General features: G+C 76.6%; 1 protein-coding gene across 1 annotated transcript in view; it reads right to left on the bottom strand.

Moving 5' to 3' along the window:
* Positions 1-25095, bottom strand: part of LOC125425363 (lysosomal acid glucosylceramidase-like) — a 71180-nt gene that overhangs the window by 32492 nt on the left and 13593 nt on the right. The window contains exons 3-4 of the mRNA XM_048482977.1: positions 19534-19680; positions 18869-19002 (exon numbers count right to left, since the gene is read on the bottom strand). Coding sequence (XP_048338934.1) covers positions 18869-19002; positions 19534-19680 — 281 coding nt within the window. The remainder of the gene's footprint in view (positions 1-18868; positions 19003-19533; positions 19681-25095) is intronic.

Genomic DNA, 25095 nt, shown 5'->3' with positions numbered 1-25095 from the left:
CCCACCCCCCCCCCCCCCCACCCCCCCCCCCCCCCACCCCCCCCCCCCCCCACCCCCCCCCCCCCCCACCCCCCCCCCCCCCCACCCCCCCCCCCCCCCACCCCCCCCCCCCCCCACCCCCCCCCCCCCCCACCCCCCCCCCCCCCCACCCCCCCCCCCCCCCACCCCCCCCCCCCCCCACCCCCCCCCCCCCCCACCCCCCCCCCCCCCCACCCCCCCCCCCCCCCACCCCCCCCCCCCCCCACCCCCCCCCCCCCCCACCCCCCCCCCCCCCCACCCCCCCCCCCCCCCACCCCCCCCCCCCCCCACCCCCCCCCCCCCCCACCCCCCCCCCCCCCCACCCCCCCCCCCCCCCACCCCCCCCCCCCCCCACCCCCCCCCCCCCCCACCCCCCCCCCCCCCCACCCCCCCCCCCCCCCACCCCCCCCCCCCCCCACCCCCCCCCCCCCCCACCCCCCCCCCCCCCCACCCCCCCCCCCCCCCACCCCCCCCCCCCCCCACCCCCCCCCCCCCCCACCCCCCCCCCCCCCCACCCCCCCCCCCCCCCACCCCCCCCCCCCCCCACCCCCCCCCCCCCCCACCCCCCCCCCCCCCCACCCCCCCCCCCCCCCACCCCCCCCCCCCCCCACCCCCCCCCCCCCCCACCCCCCCCCCCCCCCACCCCCCCCCCCCCCCACCCCCCCCCCCCCCCACCCCCCCCCCCCCCCACCCCCCCCCCCCCCCACCCCCCCCCCCCCCCACCCCCCCCCCCCCCCACCCCCCCCCCCCCCCACCCCCCCCCCCCCCCACCCCCCCCCCCCCCCACCCCCCCCCCCCCCCACCCCCCCCCCCCCCCACCCCCCCCCCCCCCCACCCCCCCCCCCCCCCACCCCCCCCCCCCCCCACCCCCCCCCCCCCCCACCCCCCCCCCCCCCCACCCCCCCCCCCCCCCACCCCCCCCCCCCCCCACCCCCCCCCCCCCCCACCCCCCCCCCCCCCCACCCCCCCCCCCCCCCACCCCCCCCCCCCCCCACCCCCCCCCCCCCCCACCCCCCCCCCCCCCCACCCCCCCCCCCCCCCACCCCCCCCCCCCCCCACCCCCCCCCCCCCCCACCCCCCCCCCCCCCCACCCCCCCCCCCCCCCACCCCCCCCCCCCCCCACCCCCCCCCCCCCCCACCCCCCCCCCCCCCCACCCCCCCCCCCCCCCACCCCCCCCCCCCCCCACCCCCCCCCCCCCCCACCCCCCCCCCCCCCCACCCCCCCCCCCCCCCACCCCCCCCCCCCCCCACCCCCCCCCCCCCCCACCCCCCCCCCCCCCCACCCCCCCCCCCCCCCACCCCCCCCCCCCCCCACCCCCCCCCCCCCCCACCCCCCCCCCCCCCCACCCCCCCCCCCCCCCACCCCCCCCCCCCCCCACCCCCCCCCCCCCCCACCCCCCCCCCCCCCCACCCCCCCCCCCCCCCACCCCCCCCCCCCCCCACCCCCCCCCCCCCCCACCCCCCCCCCCCCCCACCCCCCCCCCCCCCCACCCCCCCCCCCCCCCACCCCCCCCCCCCCCCACCCCCCCCCCCCCCCACCCCCCCCCCCCCCCACCCCCCCCCCCCCCCACCCCCCCCCCCCCCCACCCCCCCCCCCCCCCACCCCCCCCCCCCCCCACCCCCCCCCCCCCCCACCCCCCCCCCCCCCCACCCCCCCCCCCCCCCACCCCCCCCCCCCCCCACCCCCCCCCCCCCCCACCCCCCCCCCCCCCCACCCCCCCCCCCCCCCACCCCCCCCCCCCCCCACCCCCCCCCCCCCCCACCCCCCCCCCCCCCCACCCCCCCCCCCCCCCACCCCCCCCCCCCCCCACCCCCCCCCCCCCCCACCCCCCCCCCCCCCCACCCCCCCCCCCCCCCACCCCCCCCCCCCCCCACCCCCCCCCCCCCCCACCCCCCCCCCCCCCCACCCCCCCCCCCCCCCACCCCCCCCCCCCCCCACCCCCCCCCCCCCCCACCCCCCCCCCCCCCCACCCCCCCCCCCCCCCACCCCCCCCCCCCCCCACCCCCCCCCCCCCCCACCCCCCCCCCCCCCCACCCCCCCCCCCCCCCACCCCCCCCCCCCCCCACCCCCCCCCCCCCCCACCCCCCCCCCCCCCCACCCCCCCCCCCCCCCACCCCCCCCCCCCCCCACCCCCCCCCCCCCCCACCCCCCCCCCCCCCCACCCCCCCCCCCCCCCACCCCCCCCCCCCCCCACCCCCCCCCCCCCCCACCCCCCCCCCCCCCCACCCCCCCCCCCCCCCACCCCCCCCCCCCCCCACCCCCCCCCCCCCCCACCCCCCCCCCCCCCCACCCCCCCCCCCCCCCACCCCCCCCCCCCCCCACCCCCCCCCCCCCCCACCCCCCCCCCCCCCCACCCCCCCCCCCCCCCACCCCCCCCCCCCCCCACCCCCCCCCCCCCCCACCCCCCCCCCCCCCCACCCCCCCCCCCCCCCACCCCCCCCCCCCCCCACCCCCCCCCCCCCCCACCCCCCCCCCCCCCCACCCCCCCCCCCCCCCACCCCCCCCCCCCCCCACCCCCCCCCCCCCCCACCCCCCCCCCCCCCCACCCCCCCCCCCCCCCACCCCCCCCCCCCCCCACCCCCCCCCCCCCCCACCCCCCCCCCCCCCCACCCCCCCCCCCCCCCACCCCCCCCCCCCCCCACCCCCCCCCCCCCCCACCCCCCCCCCCCCCCACCCCCCCCCCCCCCCACCCCCCCCCCCCCCCACCCCCCCCCCCCCCCACCCCCCCCCCCCCCCACCCCCCCCCCCCCCCACCCCCCCCCCCCCCCACCCCCCCCCCCCCCCACCCCCCCCCCCCCCCACCCCCCCCCCCCCCCACCCCCCCCCCCCCCCACCCCCCCCCCCCCCCACCCCCCCCCCCCCCCACCCCCCCCCCCCCCCACCCCCCCCCCCCCCCACCCCCCCCCCCCCCCACCCCCCCCCCCCCCCACCCCCCCCCCCCCCCACCCCCCCCCCCCCCCACCCCCCCCCCCCCCCACCCCCCCCCCCCCCCACCCCCCCCCCCCCCCACCCCCCCCCCCCCCCACCCCCCCCCCCCCCCACCCCCCCCCCCCCCCACCCCCCCCCCCCCCCACCCCCCCCCCCCCCCACCCCCCCCCCCCCCCACCCCCCCCCCCCCCCACCCCCCCCCCCCCCCACCCCCCCCCCCCCCCACCCCCCCCCCCCCCCACCCCCCCCCCCCCCCACCCCCCCCCCCCCCCACCCCCCCCCCCCCCCACCCCCCCCCCCCCCCACCCCCCCCCCCCCCCACCCCCCCCCCCCCCCACCCCCCCCCCCCCCCACCCCCCCCCCCCCCCACCCCCCCCCCCCCCCACCCCCCCCCCCCCCCACCCCCCCCCCCCCCCACCCCCCCCCCCCCCCACCCCCCCCCCCCCCCACCCCCCCCCCCCCCCACCCCCCCCCCCCCCCACCCCCCCCCCCCCCCACCCCCCCCCCCCCCCACCCCCCCCCCCCCCCACCCCCCCCCCCCCCCACCCCCCCCCCCCCCCACCCCCCCCCCCCCCCACCCCCCCCCCCCCCCACCCCCCCCCCCCCCCACCCCCCCCCCCCCCCACCCCCCCCCCCCCCCACCCCCCCCCCCCCCCACCCCCCCCCCCCCCCACCCCCCCCCCCCCCCACCCCCCCCCCCCCCCACCCCCCCCCCCCCCCACCCCCCCCCCCCCCCACCCCCCCCCCCCCCCACCCCCCCCCCCCCCCACCCCCCCCCCCCCCCACCCCCCCCCCCCCCCACCCCCCCCCCCCCCCACCCCCCCCCCCCCCCACCCCCCCCCCCCCCCACCCCCCCCCCCCCCCACCCCCCCCCCCCCCCACCCCCCCCCCCCCCCACCCCCCCCCCCCCCCACCCCCCCCCCCCCCCACCCCCCCCCCCCCCCACCCCCCCCCCCCCCCACCCCCCCCCCCCCCCACCCCCCCCCCCCCCCACCCCCCCCCCCCCCCACCCCCCCCCCCCCCCACCCCCCCCCCCCCCCACCCCCCCCCCCCCCCACCCCCCCCCCCCCCCACCCCCCCCCCCCCCCACCCCCCCCCCCCCCCACCCCCCCCCCCCCCCACCCCCCCCCCCCCCCACCCCCCCCCCCCCCCACCCCCCCCCCCCCCCACCCCCCCCCCCCCCCACCCCCCCCCCCCCCCACCCCCCCCCCCCCCCACCCCCCCCCCCCCCCACCCCCCCCCCCCCCCACCCCCCCCCCCCCCCACCCCCCCCCCCCCCCACCCCCCCCCCCCCCCACCCCCCCCCCCCCCCACCCCCCCCCCCCCCCACCCCCCCCCCCCCCCACCCCCCCCCCCCCCCACCCCCCCCCCCCCCCACCCCCCCCCCCCCCCACCCCCCCCCCCCCCCACCCCCCCCCCCCCCCACCCCCCCCCCCCCCCACCCCCCCCCCCCCCCACCCCCCCCCCCCCCCACCCCCCCCCCCCCCCACCCCCCCCCCCCCCCACCCCCCCCCCCCCCCACCCCCCCCCCCCCCCACCCCCCCCCCCCCCCACCCCCCCCCCCCCCCACCCCCCCCCCCCCCCACCCCCCCCCCCCCCCACCCCCCCCCCCCCCCACCCCCCCCCCCCCCCACCCCCCCCCCCCCCCACCCCCCCCCCCCCCCACCCCCCCCCCCCCCCACCCCCCCCCCCCCCCACCCCCCCCCCCCCCCACCCCCCCCCCCCCCCACCCCCCCCCCCCCCCACCCCCCCCCCCCCCCACCCCCCCCCCCCCCCACCCCCCCCCCCCCCCACCCCCCCCCCCCCCCACCCCCCCCCCCCCCCACCCCCCCCCCCCCCCACCCCCCCCCCCCCCCACCCCCCCCCCCCCCCACCCCCCCCCCCCCCCACCCCCCCCCCCCCCCACCCCCCCCCCCCCCCACCCCCCCCCCCCCCCACCCCCCCCCCCCCCCACCCCCCCCCCCCCCCACCCCCCCCCCCCCCCACCCCCCCCCCCCCCCACCCCCCCCCCCCCCCACCCCCCCCCCCCCCCACCCCCCCCCCCCCCCACCCCCCCCCCCCCCCACCCCCCCCCCCCCCCACCCCCCCCCCCCCCCACCCCCCCCCCCCCCCACCCCCCCCCCCCCCCACCCCCCCCCCCCCCCACCCCCCCCCCCCCCCACCCCCCCCCCCCCCCACCCCCCCCCCCCCCCACCCCCCCCCCCCCCCACCCCCCCCCCCCCCCACCCCCCCCCCCCCCCACCCCCCCCCCCCCCCACCCCCCCCCCCCCCCACCCCCCCCCCCCCCCACCCCCCCCCCCCCCCACCCCCCCCCCCCCCCACCCCCCCCCCCCCCCACCCCCCCCCCCCCCCACCCCCCCCCCCCCCCACCCCCCCCCCCCCCCACCCCCCCCCCCCCCCACCCCCCCCCCCCCCCACCCCCCCCCCCCCCCACCCCCCCCCCCCCCCACCCCCCCCCCCCCCCACCCCCCCCCCCCCCCACCCCCCCCCCCCCCCACCCCCCCCCCCCCCCACCCCCCCCCCCCCCCACCCCCCCCCCCCCCCACCCCCCCCCCCCCCCACCCCCCCCCCCCCCCACCCCCCCCCCCCCCCACCCCCCCCCCCCCCCACCCCCCCCCCCCCCCACCCCCCCCCCCCCCCACCCCCCCCCCCCCCCACCCCCCCCCCCCCCCACCCCCCCCCCCCCCCACCCCCCCCCCCCCCCACCCCCCCCCCCCCCCACCCCCCCCCCCCCCCACCCCCCCCCCCCCCCACCCCCCCCCCCCCCCACCCCCCCCCCCCCCCACCCCCCCCCCCCCCCACCCCCCCCCCCCCCCACCCCCCCCCCCCCCCACCCCCCCCCCCCCCCACCCCCCCCCCCCCCCACCCCCCCCCCCCCCCACCCCCCCCCCCCCCCACCCCCCCCCCCCCCCACCCCCCCCCCCCCCCACCCCCCCCCCCCCCCACCCCCCCCCCCCCCCACCCCCCCCCCCCCCCACCCCCCCCCCCCCCCACCCCCCCCCCCCCCCACCCCCCCCCCCCCCCACCCCCCCCCCCCCCCACCCCCCCCCCCCCCCACCCCCCCCCCCCCCCACCCCCCCCCCCCCCCACCCCCCCCCCCCCCCACCCCCCCCCCCCCCCACCCCCCCCCCCCCCCACCCCCCCCCCCCCCCACCCCCCCCCCCCCCCACCCCCCCCCCCCCCCACCCCCCCCCCCCCCCACCCCCCCCCCCCCCCACCCCCCCCCCCCCCCACCCCCCCCCCCCCCCACCCCCCCCCCCCCCCACCCCCCCCCCCCCCCACCCCCCCCCCCCCCCACCCCCCCCCCCCCCCACCCCCCCCCCCCCCCACCCCCCCCCCCCCCCACCCCCCCCCCCCCCCACCCCCCCCCCCCCCCACCCCCCCCCCCCCCCACCCCCCCCCCCCCCCACCCCCCCCCCCCCCCACCCCCCCCCCCCCCCACCCCCCCCCCCCCCCACCCCCCCCCCCCCCCACCCCCCCCCCCCCCCACCCCCCCCCCCCCCCACCCCCCCCCCCCCCCACCCCCCCCCCCCCCCACCCCCCCCCCCCCCCACCCCCCCCCCCCCCCACCCCCCCCCCCCCCCACCCCCCCCCCCCCCCACCCCCCCCCCCCCCCACCCCCCCCCCCCCCCACCCCCCCCCCCCCCCACCCCCCCCCCCCCCCACCCCCCCCCCCCCCCACCCCCCCCCCCCCCCACCCCCCCCCCCCCCCACCCCCCCCCCCCCCCACCCCCCCCCCCCCCCACCCCCCCCCCCCCCCACCCCCCCCCCCCCCCACCCCCCCCCCCCCCCACCCCCCCCCCCCCCCACCCCCCCCCCCCCCCACCCCCCCCCCCCCCCACCCCCCCCCCCCCCCACCCCCCCCCCCCCCCACCCCCCCCCCCCCCCACCCCCCCCCCCCCCCACCCCCCCCCCCCCCCACCCCCCCCCCCCCCCACCCCCCCCCCCCCCCACCCCCCCCCCCCCCCACCCCCCCCCCCCCCCACCCCCCCCCCCCCCCACCCCCCCCCCCCCCCACCCCCCCCCCCCCCCACCCCCCCCCCCCCCCACCCCCCCCCCCCCCCACCCCCCCCCCCCCCCACCCCCCCCCCCCCCCACCCCCCCCCCCCCCCACCCCCCCCCCCCCCCACCCCCCCCCCCCCCCACCCCCCCCCCCCCCCACCCCCCCCCCCCCCCACCCCCCCCCCCCCCCACCCCCCCCCCCCCCCACCCCCCCCCCCCCCCACCCCCCCCCCCCCCCACCCCCCCCCCCCCCCACCCCCCCCCCCCCCCACCCCCCCCCCCCCCCACCCCCCCCCCCCCCCACCCCCCCCCCCCCCCACCCCCCCCCCCCCCCACCCCCCCCCCCCCCCACCCCCCCCCCCCCCCACCCCCCCCCCCCCCCACCCCCCCCCCCCCCCACCCCCCCCCCCCCCCACCCCCCCCCCCCCCCACCCCCCCCCCCCCCCACCCCCCCCCCCCCCCACCCCCCCCCCCCCCCACCCCCCCCCCCCCCCACCCCCCCCCCCCCCCACCCCCCCCCCCCCCCACCCCCCCCCCCCCCCACCCCCCCCCCCCCCCACCCCCCCCCCCCCCCACCCCCCCCCCCCCCCACCCCCCCCCCCCCCCACCCCCCCCCCCCCCCACCCCCCCCCCCCCCCACCCCCCCCCCCCCCCACCCCCCCCCCCCCCCACCCCCCCCCCCCCCCACCCCCCCCCCCCCCCACCCCCCCCCCCCCCCACCCCCCCCCCCCCCCACCCCCCCCCCCCCCCACCCCCCCCCCCCCCCACCCCCCCCCCCCCCCACCCCCCCCCCCCCCCACCCCCCCCCCCCCCCACCCCCCCCCCCCCCCACCCCCCCCCCCCCCCACCCCCCCCCCCCCCCACCCCCCCCCCCCCCCACCCCCCCCCCCCCCCACCCCCCCCCCCCCCCACCCCCCCCCCCCCCCACCCCCCCCCCCCCCCACCCCCCCCCCCCCCCACCCCCCCCCCCCCCCACCCCCCCCCCCCCCCACCCCCCCCCCCCCCCACCCCCCCCCCCCCCCACCCCCCCCCCCCCCCACCCCCCCCCCCCCCCACCCCCCCCCCCCCCCACCCCCCCCCCCCCCCACCCCCCCCCCCCCCCACCCCCCCCCCCCCCCACCCCCCCCCCCCCCCACCCCCCCCCCCCCCCACCCCCCCCCCCCCCCACCCCCCCCCCCCCCCACCCCCCCCCCCCCCCACCCCCCCCCCCCCCCACCCCCCCCCCCCCCCACCCCCCCCCCCCCCCACCCCCCCCCCCCCCCACCCCCCCCCCCCCCCACCCCCCCCCCCCCCCACCCCCCCCCCCCCCCACCCCCCCCCCCCCCCACCCCCCCCCCCCCCCACCCCCCCCCCCCCCCACCCCCCCCCCCCCCCACCCCCCCCCCCCCCCACCCCCCCCCCCCCCCACCCCCCCCCCCCCCCACCCCCCCCCCCCCCCACCCCCCCCCCCCCCCACCCCCCCCCCCCCCCACCCCCCCCCCCCCCCACCCCCCCCCCCCCCCACCCCCCCCCCCCCCCACCCCCCCCCCCCCCCACCCCCCCCCCCCCCCACCCCCCCCCCCCCCCACCCCCCCCCCCCCCCACCCCCCCCCCCCCCCACCCCCCCCCCCCCCCACCCCCCCCCCCCCCCACCCCCCCCCCCCCCCACCCCCCCCCCCCCCCACCCCCCCCCCCCCCCACCCCCCCCCCCCCCCACCCCCCCCCCCCCCCACCCCCCCCCCCCCCCACCCCCCCCCCCCCCCACCCCCCCCCCCCCCCACCCCCCCCCCCCCCCACCCCCCCCCCCCCCCACCCCCCCCCCCCCCCACCCCCCCCCCCCCCCACCCCCCCCCCCCCCCACCCCCCCCCCCCCCCACCCCCCCCCCCCCCCACCCCCCCCCCCCCCCACCCCCCCCCCCCCCCACCCCCCCCCCCCCCCACCCCCCCCCCCCCCCACCCCCCCCCCCCCCCACCCCCCCCCCCCCCCACCCCCCCCCCCCCCCACCCCCCCCCCCCCCCACCCCCCCCCCCCCCCACCCCCCCCCCCCCCCACCCCCCCCCCCCCCCACCCCCCCCCCCCCCCACCCCCCCCCCCCCCCACCCCCCCCCCCCCCCACCCCCCCCCCCCCCCACCCCCCCCCCCCCCCACCCCCCCCCCCCCCCACCCCCCCCCCCCCCCACCCCCCCCCCCCCCCACCCCCCCCCCCCCCCACCCCCCCCCCCCCCCACCCCCCCCCCCCCCCACCCCCCCCCCCCCCCACCCCCCCCCCCCCCCACCCCCCCCCCCCCCCACCCCCCCCCCCCCCCACCCCCCCCCCCCCCCACCCCCCCCCCCCCCCACCCCCCCCCCCCCCCACCCCCCCCCCCCCCCACCCCCCCCCCCCCCCACCCCCCCCCCCCCCCACCCCCCCCCCCCCCCACCCCCCCCCCCCCCCACCCCCCCCCCCCCCCACCCCCCCCCCCCCCCACCCCCCCCCCCCCCCACCCCCCCCCCCCCCCACCCCCCCCCCCCCCCACCCCCCCCCCCCCCCACCCCCCCCCCCCCCCACCCCCCCCCCCCCCCACCCCCCCCCCCCCCCACCCCCCCCCCCCCCCACCCCCCCCCCCCCCCACCCCCCCCCCCCCCCACCCCCCCCCCCCCCCACCCCCCCCCCCCCCCACCCCCCCCCCCCCCCACCCCCCCCCCCCCCCACCCCCCCCCCCCCCCACCCCCCCCCCCCCCCACCCCCCCCCCCCCCCACCCCCCCCCCCCCCCACCCCCCCCCCCCCCCACCCCCCCCCCCCCCCACCCCCCCCCCCCCCCACCCCCCCCCCCCCCCACCCCCCCCCCCCCCCACCCCCCCCCCCCCCCACCCCCCCCCCCCCCCACCCCCCCCCCCCCCCACCCCCCCCCCCCCCCACCCCCCCCCCCCCCCACCCCCCCCCCCCCCCACCCCCCCCCCCCCCCACCCCCCCCCCCCCCCACCCCCCCCCCCCCCCACCCCCCCCCCCCCCCACCCCCCCCCCCCCCCACCCCCCCCCCCCCCCACCCCCCCCCCCCCCCACCCCCCCCCCCCCCCACCCCCCCCCCCCCCCACCCCCCCCCCCCCCCACCCCCCCCCCCCCCCACCCCCCCCCCCCCCCACCCCCCCCCCCCCCCACCCCCCCCCCCCCCCACCCCCCCCCCCCCCCACCCCCCCCCCCCCCCACCCCCCCCCCCCCCCACCCCCCCCCCCCCCCACCCCCCCCCCCCCCCACCCCCCCCCCCCCCCACCCCCCCCCCCCCCCACCCCCCCCCCCCCCCACCCCCCCCCCCCCCCACCCCCCCCCCCCCCCACCCCCCCCCCCCCCCACCCCCCCCCCCCCCCACCCCCCCCCCCCCCCACCCCCCCCCCCCCCCACCCCCCCCCCCCCCCACCCCCCCCCCCCCCCACCCCCCCCCCCCCCCACCCCCCCCCCCCCCCACCCCCCCCCCCCCCCACCCCCCCCCCCCCCCACCCCCCCCCCCCCCCACCCCCCCCCCCCCCCACCCCCCCCCCCCCCCACCCCCCCCCCCCCCCACCCCCCCCCCCCCCCACCCCCCCCCCCCCCCACCCCCCCCCCCCCCCACCCCCCCCCCCCCCCACCCCCCCCCCCCCCCACCCCCCCCCCCCCCCACCCCCCCCCCCCCCCACCCCCCCCCCCCCCCACCCCCCCCCCCCCCCACCCCCCCCCCCCCCCACCCCCCCCCCCCCCCACCCCCCCCCCCCCCCACCCCCCCCCCCCCCCACCCCCCCCCCCCCCCACCCCCCCCCCCCCCCACCCCCCCCCCCCCCCACCCCCCCCCCCCCCCACCCCCCCCCCCCCCCACCCCCCCCCCCCCCCACCCCCCCCCCCCCCCACCCCCCCCCCCCCCCACCCCCCCCCCCCCCCACCCCCCCCCCCCCCCACCCCCCCCCCCCCCCACCCCCCCCCCCCCCCACCCCCCCCCCCCCCCACCCCCCCCCCCCCCCACCCCCCCCCCCCCCCACCCCCCCCCCCCCCCACCCCCCCCCCCCCCCACCCCCCCCCCCCCCCACCCCCCCCCCCCCCCACCCCCCCCCCCCCCCACCCCCCCCCCCCCCCACCCCCCCCCCCCCCCACCCCCCCCCCCCCCCACCCCCCCCCCCCCCCACCCCCCCCCCCCCCCACCCCCCCCCCCCCCCACCCCCCCCCCCCCCCACCCCCCCCCCCCCCCACCCCCCCCCCCCCCCACCCCCCCCCCCCCCCACCCCCCCCCCCCCCCACCCCCCCCCCCCCCCACCCCCCCCCCCCCCCACCCCCCCCCCCCCCCACCCCCCCCCCCCCCCACCCCCCCCCCCCCCCACCCCCCCCCCCCCCCACCCCCCCCCCCCCCCACCCCCCCCCCCCCCCACCCCCCCCCCCCCCCACCCCCCCCCCCCCCCACCCCCCCCCCCCCCCACCCCCCCCCCCCCCCACCCCCCCCCCCCCCCACCCCCCCCCCCCCCCACCCCCCCCCCCCCCCACCCCCCCCCCCCCCCACCCCCCCCCCCCCCCACCCCCCCCCCCCCCCACCCCCCCCCCCCCCCACCCCCCCCCCCCCCCACCCCCCCCCCCCCCCACCCCCCCCCCCCCCCACCCCCCCCCCCCCCCACCCCCCCCCCCCCCCACCCCCCCCCCCCCCCACCCCCCCCCCCCCCCACCCCCCCCCCCCCCCACCCCCCCCCCCCCCCACCCCCCCCCCCCCCCACCCCCCCCCCCCCCCACCCCCCCCCCCCCCCACCCCCCCCCCCCCCCACCCCCCCCCCCCCCCACCCCCCCCCCCCCCCACCCCCCCCCCCCCCCACCCCCCCCCCCCCCCACCCCCCCCCCCCCCCACCCCCCCCCCCCCCCACCCCCCCCCCCCCCCACCCCCCCCCCCCCCCACCCCCCCCCCCCCCCACCCCCCCCCCCCCCCACCCCCCCCCCCCCCCACCCCCCCCCCCCCCCACCCCCCCCCCCCCCCACCCCCCCCCCCCCCCACCCCCCCCCCCCCCCACCCCCCCCCCCCCCCACCCCCCCCCCCCCCCACCCCCCCCCCCCCCCACCCCCCCCCCCCCCCACCCCCCCCCCCCCCCACCCCCCCCCCCCCCCACCCCCCCCCCCCCCCACCCCCCCCCCCCCCCACCCCCCCCCCCCCCCACCCCCCCCCCCCCCCACCCCCCCCCCCCCCCACCCCCCCCCCCCCCCACCCCCCCCCCCCCCCACCCCCCCCCCCCCCCACCCCCCCCCCCCCCCACCCCCCCCCCCCCCCACCCCCCCCCCCCCCCACCCCCCCCCCCCCCCACCCCCCCCCCCCCCCACCCCCCCCCCCCCCCACCCCCCCCCCCCCCCACCCCCCCCCCCCCCCACCCCCCCCCCCCCCCACCCCCCCCCCCCCCCACCCCCCCCCCCCCCCACCCCCCCCCCCCCCCACCCCCCCCCCCCCCCACCCCCCCCCCCCCCCACCCCCCCCCCCCCCCACCCCCCCCCCCCCCCACCCCCCCCCCCCCCCACCCCCCCCCCCCCCCACCCCCCCCCCCCCCCACCCCCCCCCCCCCCCACCCCCCCCCCCCCCCACCCCCCCCCCCCCCCACCCCCCCCCCCCCCCACCCCCCCCCCCCCCCACCCCCCCCCCCCCCCACCCCCCCCCCCCCCCACCCCCCCCCCCCCCCACCCCCCCCCCCCCCCACCCCCCCCCCCCCCCACCCCCCCCCCCCCCCACCCCCCCCCCCCCCCACCCCCCCCCCCCCCCACCCCCCCCCCCCCCCACCCCCCCCCCCCCCCACCCCCCCCCCCCCCCACCCCCCCCCCCCCCCACCCCCCCCCCCCCCCACCCCCCCCCCCCCCCACCCCCCCCCCCCCCCACCCCCCCCCCCCCCCACCCCCCCCCCCCCCCACCCCCCCCCCCCCCCACCCCCCCCCCCCCCCACCCCCCCCCCCCCCCACCCCCCCCCCCCCCCACCCCCCCCCCCCCCCACCCCCCCCCCCCCCCACCCCCCCCCCCCCCCACCCCCCCCCCCCCCCACCCCCCCCCCCCCCCACCCCCCCCCCCCCCCACCCCCCCCCCCCCCCACCCCCCCCCCCCCCCACCCCCCCCCCCCCCCACCCCCCCCCCCCCCCACCCCCCCCCCCCCCCACCCCCCCCCCCCCCCACCCCCCCCCCCCCCCACCCCCCCCCCCCCCCACCCCCCCCCCCCCCCACCCCCCCCCCCCCCCACCCCCCCCCCCCCCCACCCCCCCCCCCCCCCACCCCCCCCCCCCCCCACCCCCCCCCCCCCCCACCCCCCCCCCCCCCCACCCCCCCCCCCCCCCACCCCCCCCCCCCCCCACCCCCCCCCCCCCCCACCCCCCCCCCCCCCCACCCCCCCCCCCCCCCACCCCCCCCCCCCCCCACCCCCCCCCCCCCCCACCCCCCCCCCCCCCCACCCCCCCCCCCCCCCACCCCCCCCCCCCCCCACCCCCCCCCCCCCCCACCCCCCCCCCCCCCCACCCCCCCCCCCCCCCACCCCCCCCCCCCCCCACCCCCCCCCCCCCCCACCCCCCCCCCCCCCCACCCCCCCCCCCCCCCACCCCCCCCCCCCCCCACCCCCCCCCCCCCCCACCCCCCCCCCCCCCCACCCCCCCCCCCCCCCACCCCCCCCCCCCCCCACCCCCCCCCCCCCCCACCCCCCCCCCCCCCCACCCCCCCCCCCCCCCACCCCCCCCCCCCCCCACCCCCCCCCCCCCCCACCCCCCCCCCCCCCCACCCCCCCCCCCCCCCACCCCCCCCCCCCCCCACCCCCCCCCCCCCCCACCCCCCCCCCCCCCCACCCCCCCCCCCCCCCACCCCCCCCCCCCCCCACCCCCCCCCCCCCCCACCCCCCCCCCCCCCCACCCCCCCCCCCCCCCACCCCCCCCCCCCCCCACCCCCCCCCCCCCCCACCCCCCCCCCCCCCCACCCCCCCCCCCCCCCACCCCCCCCCCCCCCCACCCCCCCCCCCCCCCACCCCCCCCCCCCCCCACCCCCCCCCCCCCCCACCCCCCCCCCCCCCCACCCCCCCCCCCCCCCACCCCCCCCCCCCCCCACCCCCCCCCCCCCCCACCCCCCCCCCCCCCCACCCCCCCCCCCCCCCACCCCCCCCCCCCCCCACCCCCCCCCCCCCCCACCCCCCCCCCCCCCCACCCCCCCCCCCCCCCACCCCCCCCCCCCCCCACCCCCCCCCCCCCCCACCCCCCCCCCCCCCCACCCCCCCCCCCCCCCACCCCCCCCCCCCCCCACCCCCCCCCCCCCCCACCCCCCCCCCCCCCCACCCCCCCCCCCCCCCACCCCCCCCCCCCCCCACCCCCCCCCCCCCCCACCCCCCCCCCCCCCCACCCCCCCCCCCCCCCACCCCCCCCCCCCCCCACCCCCCCCCCCCCCCACCCCCCCCCCCCCCCACCCCCCCCCCCCCCCACCCCCCCCCCCCCCCACCCCCCCCCCCCCCCACCCCCCCCCCCCCCCACCCCCCCCCCCCCCCACCCCCCCCCCCCCCCACCCCCCCCCCCCCCCACCCCCCCCCCCCCCCACCCCCCCCCCCCCCCACCCCCCCCCCCCCCCACCCCCCCCCCCCCCCACCCCCCCCCCCCCCCACCCCCCCCCCCCCCCACCCCCCCCCCCCCCCACCCCCCCCCCCCCCCACCCCCCCCCCCCCCCACCCCCCCCCCCCCCCACCCCCCCCCCCCCCCACCCCCCCCCCCCCCCACCCCCCCCCCCCCCCACCCCCCCCCCCCCCCACCCCCCCCCCCCCCCACCCCCCCCCCCCCCCACCCCCCCCCCCCCCCACCCCCCCCCCCCCCCACCCCCCCCCCCCCCCACCCCCCCCCCCCCCCACCCCCCCCCCCCCCCACCCCCCCCCCCCCCCACCCCCCCCCCCCCCCACCCCCCCCCCCCCCCACCCCCCCCCCCCCCCACCCCCCCCCCCCCCCACCCCCCCCCCCCCCCACCCCCCCCCCCCCCCACCCCCCCCCCCCCCCACCCCCCCCCCCCCCCACCCCCCCCCCCCCCCACCCCCCCCCCCCCCCACCCCCCCCCCCCCCCACCCCCCCCCCCCCCCACCCCCCCCCCCCCCCACCCCCCCCCCCCCCCACCCCCCCCCCCCCCCACCCCCCCCCCCCCCCACCCCCCCCCCCCCCCACCCCCCCCCCCCCCCACCCCCCCCCCCCCCCACCCCCCCCCCCCCCCACCCCCCCCCCCCCCCACCCCCCCCCCCCCCCACCCCCCCCCCCCCCCACCCCCCCCCCCCCCCACCCCCCCCCCCCCCCACCCCCCCCCCCCCCCACCCCCCCCCCCCCCCACCCCCCCCCCCCCCCACCCCCCCCCCCCCCCACCCCCCCCCCCCCCCACCCCCCCCCCCCCCCACCCCCCCCCCCCCCCACCCCCCCCCCCCCCCACCCCCCCCCCCCCCCACCCCCCCCCCCCCCCACCCCCCCCCCCCCCCACCCCCCCCCCCCCCCACCCCCCCCCCCCCCCACCCCCCCCCCCCCCCACCCCCCCCCCCCCCCACCCCCCCCCCCCCCCACCCCCCCCCCCCCCCACCCCCCCCCCCCCCCACCCCCCCCCCCCCCCACCCCCCCCCCCCCCCACCCCCCCCCCCCCCCACCCCCCCCCCCCCCCACCCCCCCCCCCCCCCACCCCCCCCCCCCCCCACCCCCCCCCCCCCCCACCCCCCCCCCCCCCCACCCCCCCCCCCCCCCACCCCCCCCCCCCCCCACCCCCCCCCCCCCCCACCCCCCCCCCCCCCCACCCCCCCCCCCCCCCACCCCCCCCCCCCCCCACCCCCCCCCCCCCCCACCCCCCCCCCCCCCCACCCCCCCCCCCCCCCACCCCCCCCCCCCCCCACCCCCCCCCCCCCCCACCCCCCCCCCCCCCCACCCCCCCCCCCCCCCACCCCCCCCCCCCCCCACCCCCCCCCCCCCCCACCCCCCCCCCCCCCCACCCCCCCCCCCCCCCACCCCCCCCCCCCCCCACCCCCCCCCCCCCCCACCCCCCCCCCCCCCCACCCCCCCCCCCCCCCACCCCCCCCCCCCCCCACCCCCCCCCCCCAACAAACCCCCCCCCCCCCCCCACCCCCCCCCCCCCCCACCCCCCCCCCCCCCCACCCCCCCCTGTCCCCCCCACACCCCCCCCCCCCCCCACCCCCCCCCCCCCCCACCCCCCCCCCCCCCCCCCCCCCCCCCCCCCCACCCACCCCCGTCCCCCCAAACACCCCCCCCCCCACACACCCCCTCCCCCAACCCCCCCGGCACCGCCCCCCCCCCCCCCCCCCCCCCAACCCCCCACCCACCACCCCCCCCCCCCCCCAGTAGTAGTAGTAGTAGTAGTAGTAGTAGTAGTAGTAGTAGTAGTAGTAGTAGTTTGGATTTATATCCCCCTTTCTCTCCTATAGGAGACTCAAGGGGGTTACAATCTCCTTGCCCTTCCCCCTCACAACAAACACCCTGTGAGGTGGGTGGGGCTGAGAGAGCTCCAAAAAACTGTGACTAGCCCAAGGTCACCCAGCTAGCATGGATTGGAGTGCACAGGCTAATCTGAATTCTCCAGATAAGCCTCCACAGTTCAAGCAGCAGAGCGGGGAATCAAACCTGGTTCCTCCAGATTAGAATACACCTGCTCTTAAACACTATGCCACTGCTGCTCCTAGAGGATGCCTGAAACTCCTACTTCAGTCTTTTTCCGCCTGCATGGAAGCTGCCTCTCCCTGGAGTGCAGCACGCTGGAATGTTCCATGAGGTCAGAGGGATCCCTTGACTCATTGCCTCCTCTCACCGTAACAGATAAAACTCAGGGAAAGGCTGCACCTTCCACCACAGCCCTTGTCCAAACAACACACATGTCTGCTTAATTTTTTCCCCAGAATAATGCACTTTCAATCCACTTTCAATGCCCTTTGCAGCTGTGCGGAATAGCAAAATCGCAAACAATTGTGAAAGTGGACTGAAAGTGCATTATTCTGCACGTGCGGAAGGGGCTCTGGTCACAGGTCACTGATGTCGCAGAAGGAGCAGCAATAGCAGGAGAAGGACCAAGAGCAGAAGAGTTGGGGTTTTTTTTAATACATGTTAATAATTTTTTATTCACGTTCACAGTAAAATTGACAGACAAAGGAAAAAAAGGATATGAAACAAAAAAAGAATTCGAAACTGATAGAAACAGAGCAAAAAGGAACACAGTCCATCTATCCCATCCTGCATTAATATAGTGGATCTCAATGTGGATCTCAATGTGACATTCTATTATTATCAGATAAACCATCCGGAAATCTTTACATCACTGTCTTCTGTCCACCAACTCTATACCTTTACTGGTCAGTTTCTTATATCTTAATCATTATCAAATTGGCTCCCAGTGGAATTCCGAATCATCTTCAAGGTGTGGGTTTTGACCTTTAAGGCCTTACGCTGCCTGGGACCCTTGTACCCTCGTACCTTAGAGACCGCATTACCCCATATGCCCCTACTCAGCCTCTGTGTTCAGCAGGCCAATTTGCTGGTGGTTCCTGGCCCCTCAATGATGCGGCTGGCCTCCACACGGGCCTGGTGGAACACTCTTCCTCCAGCTGTCCGGGCCCTGCAGGACCTTGGTGAATTCCGCTTGAGGAGCCTGGCAAGACCGAAGTTGTCTCCTACTTGGGCCTTTGGAGTGTCCATAGTCGCTGAGTAGGGCTACCTATACTCAACTTACTTTTACTATTCTATTTTGTTTACATCTCTGTTACCCTCCTATAGAGGAGAGTCCTGCCGTTCCCTCTCCTTTTGAGTGAGAGGCTTTTTAATCAAATTCTGTTATGTGGACGTTTATTAATTATTGTATTGACCGCTGTTTTTAATGGTTTTAATGGATTTTAGTAAATGTAATAATTGTTTATTTATAAAATGTATATATGTTGATGTTGTTGTGCACCGCCCAGAGCCCCTTGGGGATGGGGTAGTCTACACATCTAATAAATAAATAAATGAATTAATTAATAATCTTCCAGATGTTTTTATCTTCACGTGATCAAGTAAGGTTCATATAAGGAATAAAGCTCCCATCTCTCATAAAAAATTTTTGCCCATCTATTTACAAGGTTTGTTAGTTTGCCCATCAAGAGTTGGGTTTCATACCCTTTTTTAACCTTTTAGGAGTCTCAAAGCAGCTGGCAATCACCTTCCCTTCCTCTCCTCACAACACATATCTTGTGAGGTCAGTGCGGCTGAGAGAGTTCAGAGAGAACCGTGACTAGCCCAAGGTCACCCAGCAAGTTTCATGTGGAGGAGTGGGGAAACGAACCCAGTTCTCCAGATTAGAGTCTGCCACTCACGTAAAGGAGTGGGGGAATCAAACCTGATCCTCCAGATCATGTGACCAAATGGCATGCGCCCGGGGGCAGTCCAAAATGGTTGTGCCCCAGCAAAAACTCTCTCCCCTCCTGGTCATTTCTGCACATGCGCAGCCACTTCTGCAATACAGTGGAACCTCGGTTTTCGTTGGTCATCCGTCCGAAAAGAATCGATGAAAACCAAAACCGATGAAAACCGAGGCAAACATTTCCGTAGGAATCAATGTAAATCCAATTAATCCGTTCTAGGCACTCCAAAAAACATACCAAGAACACATTTTTGATGAATAAACCTAGTGTTTAATGCTGAAAACAGTCACAAACAATAACACTAGGACCAGCTTCAGAGCCTGTGGACTAATGTCGCCCCAGAAAGCTGTCCAGAGGTCTGTTTCTGACGCCTCTTTAAGATTTGTCTTAAATGGGGCAAGACATTGTCATTAAACAAGTTGCAGACACGGTCTGCAACAGCTTTGCAACAGCTTTAGCCCGTACCTTACTGCAAATCGATGAAAACCGAGGCAAATCGATGAAAACCGAGATAAATTTTTCACTGAAAAAATCGATGAAAATCGAAACTGATGGAAACCGAAGGCAATGAAAACCGAGGTTCCACTGTACTCACTTTCATTTTGGTGTCCTCTTCAACCAAGCTGAAGTTTTTCAGCTCATAGTCATTTGGCCAGTCATCGTAAGTGTACATCCGTACGGAAAAGTCGCAGCTCGCCATGGGTATCCGGATCATGTTATACTCAATCCCTGCAAAAGTATGTGGGGAGCGGGGTATAATGAGGAGAACAATATTGGCCGCTATAGTCTTATATCTCCAAGTCACCACCCTGCTTCTCCCCTGTTGGATTTAACAGCCTTGCATGCAGCAGGCACGGAATTCTGGGAAAACTCAACGAGCATTCCAAAAGTGACAGACGGAGACTGTAGCTCTCTGACTCTGACTGAAGAAAGATGTTGTTCAGCGTTCTGTAAACTAAAGCTACGTAGAAGCCGCTGACTGAAAGTTTATTACTGTAAACTATGCTTGTTATTGGTAAATTGTGACCAAATGATGAACTGTAAATGTATCAACATATAAGTGTAACTTTGTTTATATATATTTTTCTCTCAGTATAAGTAAAGTTCTTTTGTTTATGATTTCTGAGGCAAAAGGCTAGCCTTCAGCAAGATAGCTGTTCTTATTTAAAGTGGCACACAAGCTACATTCTGCTTGTTATTCTGCTTACAGGATAAATATATCCTGTTGACCTTCATGCCCTTCAATTCCCTAGTACTCACCCTCCACTGAGAAGTAGGAACTCATCAGATTTTTCTGAGTAGCCGGTGATAGGGAGAGGATATTTATGGAGGCCGCATCAGTGACAGAGCCACCAAACCCCTTAATTTTCTGATAGTGCTGCATCGGCTCCAGAAACAGGACAATATCTGGAAGGAGAAGGAGAAGGAAAGAGGATCATACAGTGTTCCACTGAAACTTTGGGACTCAGTAGGTGGAATACACAGAGCACATCACTGCTACAGAATTTAAGACTGGTGGAAGAGGGAACTCTGGGAACTGTAGCTCTATAAAACTAGAAAGTGCCGACGAAGAATTCTCAGCAGCCACAACAAACTCCCAGGGTACATTTTGGGAAAGCCAATGCAATTCTGGGATGCATCAATAAGACTATAGTGTCTAGATCGAGGGAAGTAATTGCACCACTTTACTTTGCATTGGTCAGACTTCACCTTGAGTACTGTGTTCAGTTCTGGGCACCACAATTCAAGAAGGATATTGAGGAGCTGGAACGGGTCCAAAGGAGGGCAACCAAAATGTAGATATTCAAGGTTAATCTCCTTGACCACTAAAGAGCCACAATAATAATGCCAACCTAACTGGAGATATGATCTAACCCCATTGAAGAATGGCACAGTAGATGTCTTTGGGCAACAGGCTTTATATTAGCCTCATTCACCTTACAGGGTTGTTGTGAAAAAGGAGAACCAAGTATGTCACCGTGCACTCTTGGAGGAAATGTTACCCAAATTAGGGCAGAAATTAGGGCACTCTACTCTGCATTGGTCAGACCCCACCCGGAGTACTGTGTTCAGTTTTGTGGCACCACAATCCAAGAAGGATATTGACAAGCTGGAACGGGTCCAGAGGAGGGCGACCAAAATGGTCAAAGGTCTGGAGTTCATGCCCTACAACAGCGTCGTTCGACCCCCAAAGGGGTCACGACCCCCAGGCTGAGAACCACCGCCCTACAAAGAGGGGGAGCTGGGGATGTTTAGTCTGGAGAAGCAAAGGGGGGATATGATAGCTATGTTTAAACATTTGAAGGGATGTCATGTCAAAGAGGGAGCAAGCTTGTTTTCTGCTGCCTCAGAGACTAGGACACGGAGTAATGGATTGAAGGTGCAGGAAAAGAGATTCCACCTAAACGTTAGGAAGAACTTTCTGACTGTCAGGGCAGTTCGACAGTGGAATTCACTGCCTCGGAGAGTGGTGGAGTCTCCTTCTTTGGAGGTTTTAAAAGAGAGGCTGGATGATCATATGACGGGAGTGCTTTGATTGTGTATTCCTGCATGACAGGGGGTTGGGCTTGATGGCCCTTGTGGTCTCTTCCAATGTTATGATTCTATTATTCTAGTGGGGGACTGTCCCATTTAAGGTTAGGAATTAGACTTTGGAATGCGAGAAGCAGGACTTCAGAATCTTTACCAGTTTATACAGAAGTTTTCCCTTTAGGAAGCTGCAGGAAACCAGAACTTAAGTGAAATTTAACGATTTTATTGAACAATGAAAATAATAATAATAATAATAATAATAATAATAATAATAATAATAATAATAATAAGAAGAAGAAGAAGAAGAAGAAGAAGAAGAAGAAGACGACGACGACGACGACGACGACTCTAGCACAAACCAGTAAAGGTGGTCCCAGTGATGATCGGCACACTGGGTGCAGTGCCTAAAGACCTTGGACGGCACTTAAAAACAATCGGCGCTGACAAAATCACCATATGTCAGCTGCAAAAGGCCACCCTACTCGGCTCTGCACGCATTATTCGTCGATACGTCACACAGTCCTAGATGCTTGGGAAGTGTCCGACGTGTGATGTAATACAAAATCCAGCATATTGATCTTGTTTGCTGTGTATAACTGTTTTTGTATCAATAATAATAATAATAATAATAATAATAATAATAATAATAATAATAATAATAATAATAATAATAATAATAATAGTTTGGATTTATATCCCCCCTTTCTCTCCTGCAGGAGACTCAAAGGGGAGTACAATCTCCTTGCCCTTCCCCCCTCACAACAAACACCCTGTGAGGTAGGTGGCGCTGAGAGATCTGTGACTAGCCCAAGGTCACCCAGAGGAACTGTGACTAGCCCAAGGTCACCCAGCTGGCGTGTGTGGGAGTGTACAGGCTAATCTGAATTCCCCAGATAAGCCTCCACAGCTCAGGCGGCAGAGCTGGGAATCAAACCCGGTTCCTCCAGATTAGATACACAAGCTCTTAACCTCCTATGCCACTGCTGTTCACGTGCAGTTTGGCAAAACATACACACACGTACAGAGTTTCAAGAAGCCTAGGATTTACCGGTAGATAGAGGATAGAAGGGAATAGTAGAGGTAGTTGCGGAAAGGGTGATATTTACCAGTTCCAGAAGAAAGAGGTCCCAGGAGGAAGAATACAATGCCCACATTGGATCCAGAGAGAGACAACGCAGGGCACAGCGGAACTAAACTAAAGGCAGTTTTGGGTCCAAACGGGGTGGAGCCCTCATTTGGGCAGACTAAATATAGGAAATTTTGAGACTCTGGCAATGCAAAGAGAGGCCGTCTTCCTAGATGAAGTGGAGTCCCATTCTCAGGAGAGAACAATACAGTGGAAAATAGCTCAGATGGCTCAGAGCTGGGGTGAGTTCAGTTTTTGATTAGATCTTAGGCACAATTTACAACTCAGGGCATTCTAATTCAAAGTAAGTCTTGACAGTTCTCTGGTGGTAGGACAGGGCAGGTTGTGATTAAATTGTCTAGGGAAGGAATCAGGAAAGCTAACTGTGTGACGGCTGAGTAGCGTTTGCATATCCTTTGTGGGCTAAAGAACAGGTGTGTCTTCCCAAGGCTGTGGCTTTTGTTATCCAGACTGTAGGCAGAGGCCTCAGGAAAGGTGTTATCCGCTGCTGTGAATAGTTTATTAGGGAGCGTGGTGGAGAGGAATGTAGCTAGCAGAAGCCACCATCACCACTACCATTAGTATCAAAGTCCAGAAGTAAGATTTGACATCCCATCTTAGTCTGAACAATCTCTGACACGAACAGAGAAGAGACTGGTAGGGCACATCTCAGAACCCCCCCCCCCCCGGTCTTGTCATGGGCTTGCAACAGGAGGACTTAATAAAAATACACAAGATGGTCTGTAAGAAACAGGATGCTGGACTAGGTGGACTTTTGCAGCAGAGATCTTCAGATTTGGGTGCTGTGTGGTTTCCGGGCTGTCTGGCCATGTTCTAGCAGCATTCTCTCCTGACGTTTCGCCTGCATCTGTGGCTGGCATCTTCAGAGGATCTTCTGGATCTGTGGCTGGCATCTTCAGATGATCCTCTGAAGATGCCAGCCACAGATGCAGGCGAAACGTCAGGAGAGAATGCTGCTAGAACACGGCCAGACAGCCCGGAAACCACACAGCACCCCAGTGATTCCGGCCGTGAAAGCCTTCGGCAATACGATCTTCAGATTGCTCTCACGCTAGCTTCTGCTGGAGCTTGGGTCATGCCAGCACGGTGTAGTGCAGCCACTCTCAACCAGGGTACCGTGGTACCCTGGGGGGCCATGAGTATGTCCCAGGGGTACCGTGGCAACACTACCGCCCCTCCCCCCTCATTTTTGGGGTGTCTCCCACCGGCGCCAGCAAGGACATGGAGCTGACCCATGGGGCAGGGCCTGCCACAAGGTTAGCAGCCACCACCACCCCCAGTGCTTCCCTTCACCCTTGGAGGGGAAGGTGGGGTGTGTGGCAAGCAGGGGCAATGGGAGGGGAAGGTGGAGGGTGGCGGAAGGGGTACCGTGAGATACGAAGAGTGAGGTCAAGGGTACCCTGACCTCGAAAAGGTTGGGAAACACTGGTGTAGTGGTTAAGAGTGGGTGTACTCTCATCTGGAGAACCGGGTTTGATTCCCCGCCCTGCCACTTGAGCTGTGGAGGCTTATCTGGTGAACTGTGTCTTTGTGGGGAGAGGAAGGGAAAGGAGATTTGGAAGCCACCTTAAGTCTCCTTACAGGAGAGAAAGGTGGGATAGAAATCCAAACACTTCTTCTTCTTACGTGAGTGGGTGGGTGGGTGGGTAGACAGACAGATTGATAAAGTCCCAACCAACGCATGGTTACCGCTCAGGATCTGAAATGCTGAAAAGTCGCTTGCTATTAGAGTTATGCATGACCTCGCTACCTGACATTTTGTGGCCAGCCCCACCAGTGGACATTGTCTACTTGGATTTCCAAAAGGCTTTTGACAAAGTTCCTCACCAGAGACTATTGAGAAAAGTCAGCAATCAAGGAATAAGAGGGGAAGTCCTCCTATGGATTAAAAACTGGTTGAGAAACAGGAAGCAAAGAGTGGGTGTAAATGGGAAGTTCTCACAATGGAGAGATGTCGGGAGTGGTGTCCCCCAAGGATCCGTATTGGGACCAGTGCTCTTTAGTGGTGATGGCCACTCACCTGGATAGCTTTAAAAGGGGCTTGGACAGATTGATGGAGAAGTCGATTTATGGCTACCAATCTTGATCCTCTTTGATCTGAGATTGCAAATGCCTTAACAGACCAGGTGATCGGGAGCAACAGCCGCAGAAGGCCCGTGCTTTCACCTCCTGCAGGTGAGCTCCCAAAGGCACCTGGTGGGCCACTGCGAGTAGCAGAGAACTGGACTAGATGGACTCTGGTCTGATCCAGCTGGCTTGTTCTTATGTTCTTACCCCCACCCTGTGTCAGAGTGGCCACACGCTTTGAAAAGCTGGGGAACGTTGCTCTGGCGTAGTCTAGCCATTCTGACCTTTTCTAATTCACCGAGATAGACCAAATCATTTTTAATGACCCGTCAATTGTCCACCTTTATTATACACTGTATTATAGGCTAGGCTAGTGGCTCACACTTTCATCTCTGCTTTACACAAACACATCCAGCTCTCTGCCTGCTCCTTCATTGCTTTTGTTAACATTCCTTTTAGGCTGAGAGATCGGACATAAATAATTCCAACAACAATGAACGGAAACCATCACTCCCTCTGTTCCCTTCCACGTTATCCAAAAGGGGGTTTAAAGAAACCTTTGGCTCTTCTATCTGAGGCCTCACTTGGAAGATACGCTGCAGTTGTGTAAGAAATTCATTCAGAGAACATAATTATCAGCTTAATTTCTCATTTTAATAAAAAGTCATCATGGCCGGTATCCGATTCCACACATGCAGAATAATGCGCTTCCAATCCACTTTTAAAGCACTTTGCAACTCTGCAGAATAGCAAAATCCACTTGCAAACAATTGTGAAAGTGGATTGAAAGTGCATTGTTCTGCATGTGCGGAAGGTACCCGAGGTATGTTGTCTAACGGTCCAGAAAATCGGGAGACAAGAAAGCAACCGACTGTTCCCTTGTCGCACCTAGACCAAGCACAGAGAATCCTAAACCTGCACAATTTTTTGTAACTGAGACTTTAGCATGAAATTTGGGCTGACAAACAAGGTGAAAATAAATGACCAAACTTGCAAGACTATAACTTGCCACCAGTACCCCAGCTTCTATCTCTTTACACTTTGAGTCCCTTCCCTATTGGGATCAGTAATAAAAA

Source organism: Sphaerodactylus townsendi, unplaced genomic scaffold (assembly GCF_021028975.2).
Source record: "Sphaerodactylus townsendi isolate TG3544 unplaced genomic scaffold, MPM_Stown_v2.3 scaffold_33, whole genome shotgun sequence".
NCBI lineage: Eukaryota > Metazoa > Chordata > Lepidosauria > Squamata > Sphaerodactylidae > Sphaerodactylus > Sphaerodactylus townsendi.
Note: the sequence above shows the minus strand (reverse complement) of the source record. Positions and strands in the feature narration are given on the sequence as shown.